The sequence below is a fragment of the Sinocyclocheilus grahami genome, unplaced genomic scaffold, assembly GCF_001515645.1.
Source record: "Sinocyclocheilus grahami isolate Dianchi unplaced genomic scaffold, SAMN03320097.WGS_v1.1 scaffold725.1, whole genome shotgun sequence".
NCBI classification, from domain to species: domain Eukaryota; kingdom Metazoa; phylum Chordata; class Actinopteri; order Cypriniformes; family Cyprinidae; genus Sinocyclocheilus; species Sinocyclocheilus grahami.
The window spans coordinates 442,232-443,525 of record NW_015505904.1 but is presented as its reverse complement, the minus strand read 5'-3'; the positions used below and the strand labels follow the sequence as shown (position 1 = coordinate 443,525).

Sequence of the window (1,294 nt, the reverse complement as noted above, 5' to 3'; positions counted from 1 at the left end):
TGCAGATGAAACAGCATCACAGTTGAGCTAGCTAGCATCATGATAACCTCTTAAATTGTTAGTGAAATGGTGTTAGCTATCTTACATTTAGCATATCTGATTTACTGGCTACTGTATAGACACATTTTGATTTAGTGTTTGCTAGTTAAACTTTAATACTGTAGATCAAATACATTTACCCTATAGTAATATCATCTAAAATTACTTGACTGAATGTAGTCTTTGGGCTCAAATGCAGCAATGTGGCTTCAATAGTCCTGCTGTAGATTCTAGAAATGATATGTGGATGCGATTGAGGAATGCGCAGGGTAGAAATTCATCTGCATTGCAGTGCAATTTGCATTAAATCTGGTTGCCTTAACCAAGATTATGATGCAAGATTTTTTTTCCAATGAAACCCTATTTAAGTTTCCTGTTATAGACTAACCTGCAATTTTGTAAATGTGTAGTTTATTCCCATTAATTCCTGTCAATTCCCATATATTCCTATGGAATGTTTCCTACTTTAAAAATTCCTGGAATTTTGCAACCCTAGTACCAGTTATAAATAATGGTTAGAGTGCAGCTGTGTAACCCTCAGACTGTGATTGGCAGGGAATGACAGCTCTTCACTGGGCTTCTTTCCATAACCGACCGGAGCATGTGCAGGCCCTGCTGCAGAAAGGAGCCGACCCCACGCTTGTGGACAAAGACTTCAAAACAGCTCTACACTGGGCTGTGCAGGTACAATTCATAAACAAATACATAATTCTGAAGCGCTACTTCAGTTTTCTTACATACAACATATTCTACAGCAATATATATTTTTAAGTACACTTCTGTAATAACTCTGCTCATGTCTGTTCAATTAAAAAGTCAACATTTTCTACCCAGGAACTTCCGAGCTTCTATCCATCTACCAACAGCTCATCTTTGCTATACTCTCTACTGTAAATTAGCACCAACGAGCTGTTCTTTAATATGTGTTGGTCTGAGAAGAGAGAGATCACAGAAAGTGATACAATACTTGAGTATCACCAGTATATTGCCATGGACAATGGTCATATGTACAGTTAACAGTCATAAAAAATGGTCCTTTGCTTTTCTGGAGTAGCCTGACTTAATTTGAACCACAATTTGGGTCAATTTACTGTAACAAATGGGTCAAGACACATTTACTGTTGTGTGTTATGTGCTGTGAATGCTCCACAGACTTCCCCATGAATTCAGACACACATCCTCACCCACCGCTATTACAGTAATTGTACTTGTACTTATTACAAGTAATTGCACTTTCATCATTTAGTGTATAGTA

General features: G+C 37.4%; 1 protein-coding gene across 1 annotated transcript in view; it reads left to right on the top strand.

The window, feature by feature from the left end:
• The first annotated feature begins 597 nt into the window (after positions 1 to 597).
• Positions 598 to 1,294, top strand: part of LOC107560404 (ankyrin repeat domain-containing protein 55-like) — a 7,634-nt gene continuing 6,937 nt past the window's right edge. Inside the window, exon 1 of the mRNA XM_016244571.1 lies at positions 598 to 723. Within this exon, the coding sequence (XP_016100057.1) occupies positions 598 to 723 (126 nt within the window). The remainder of the gene's footprint in view (positions 724 to 1,294) is intronic.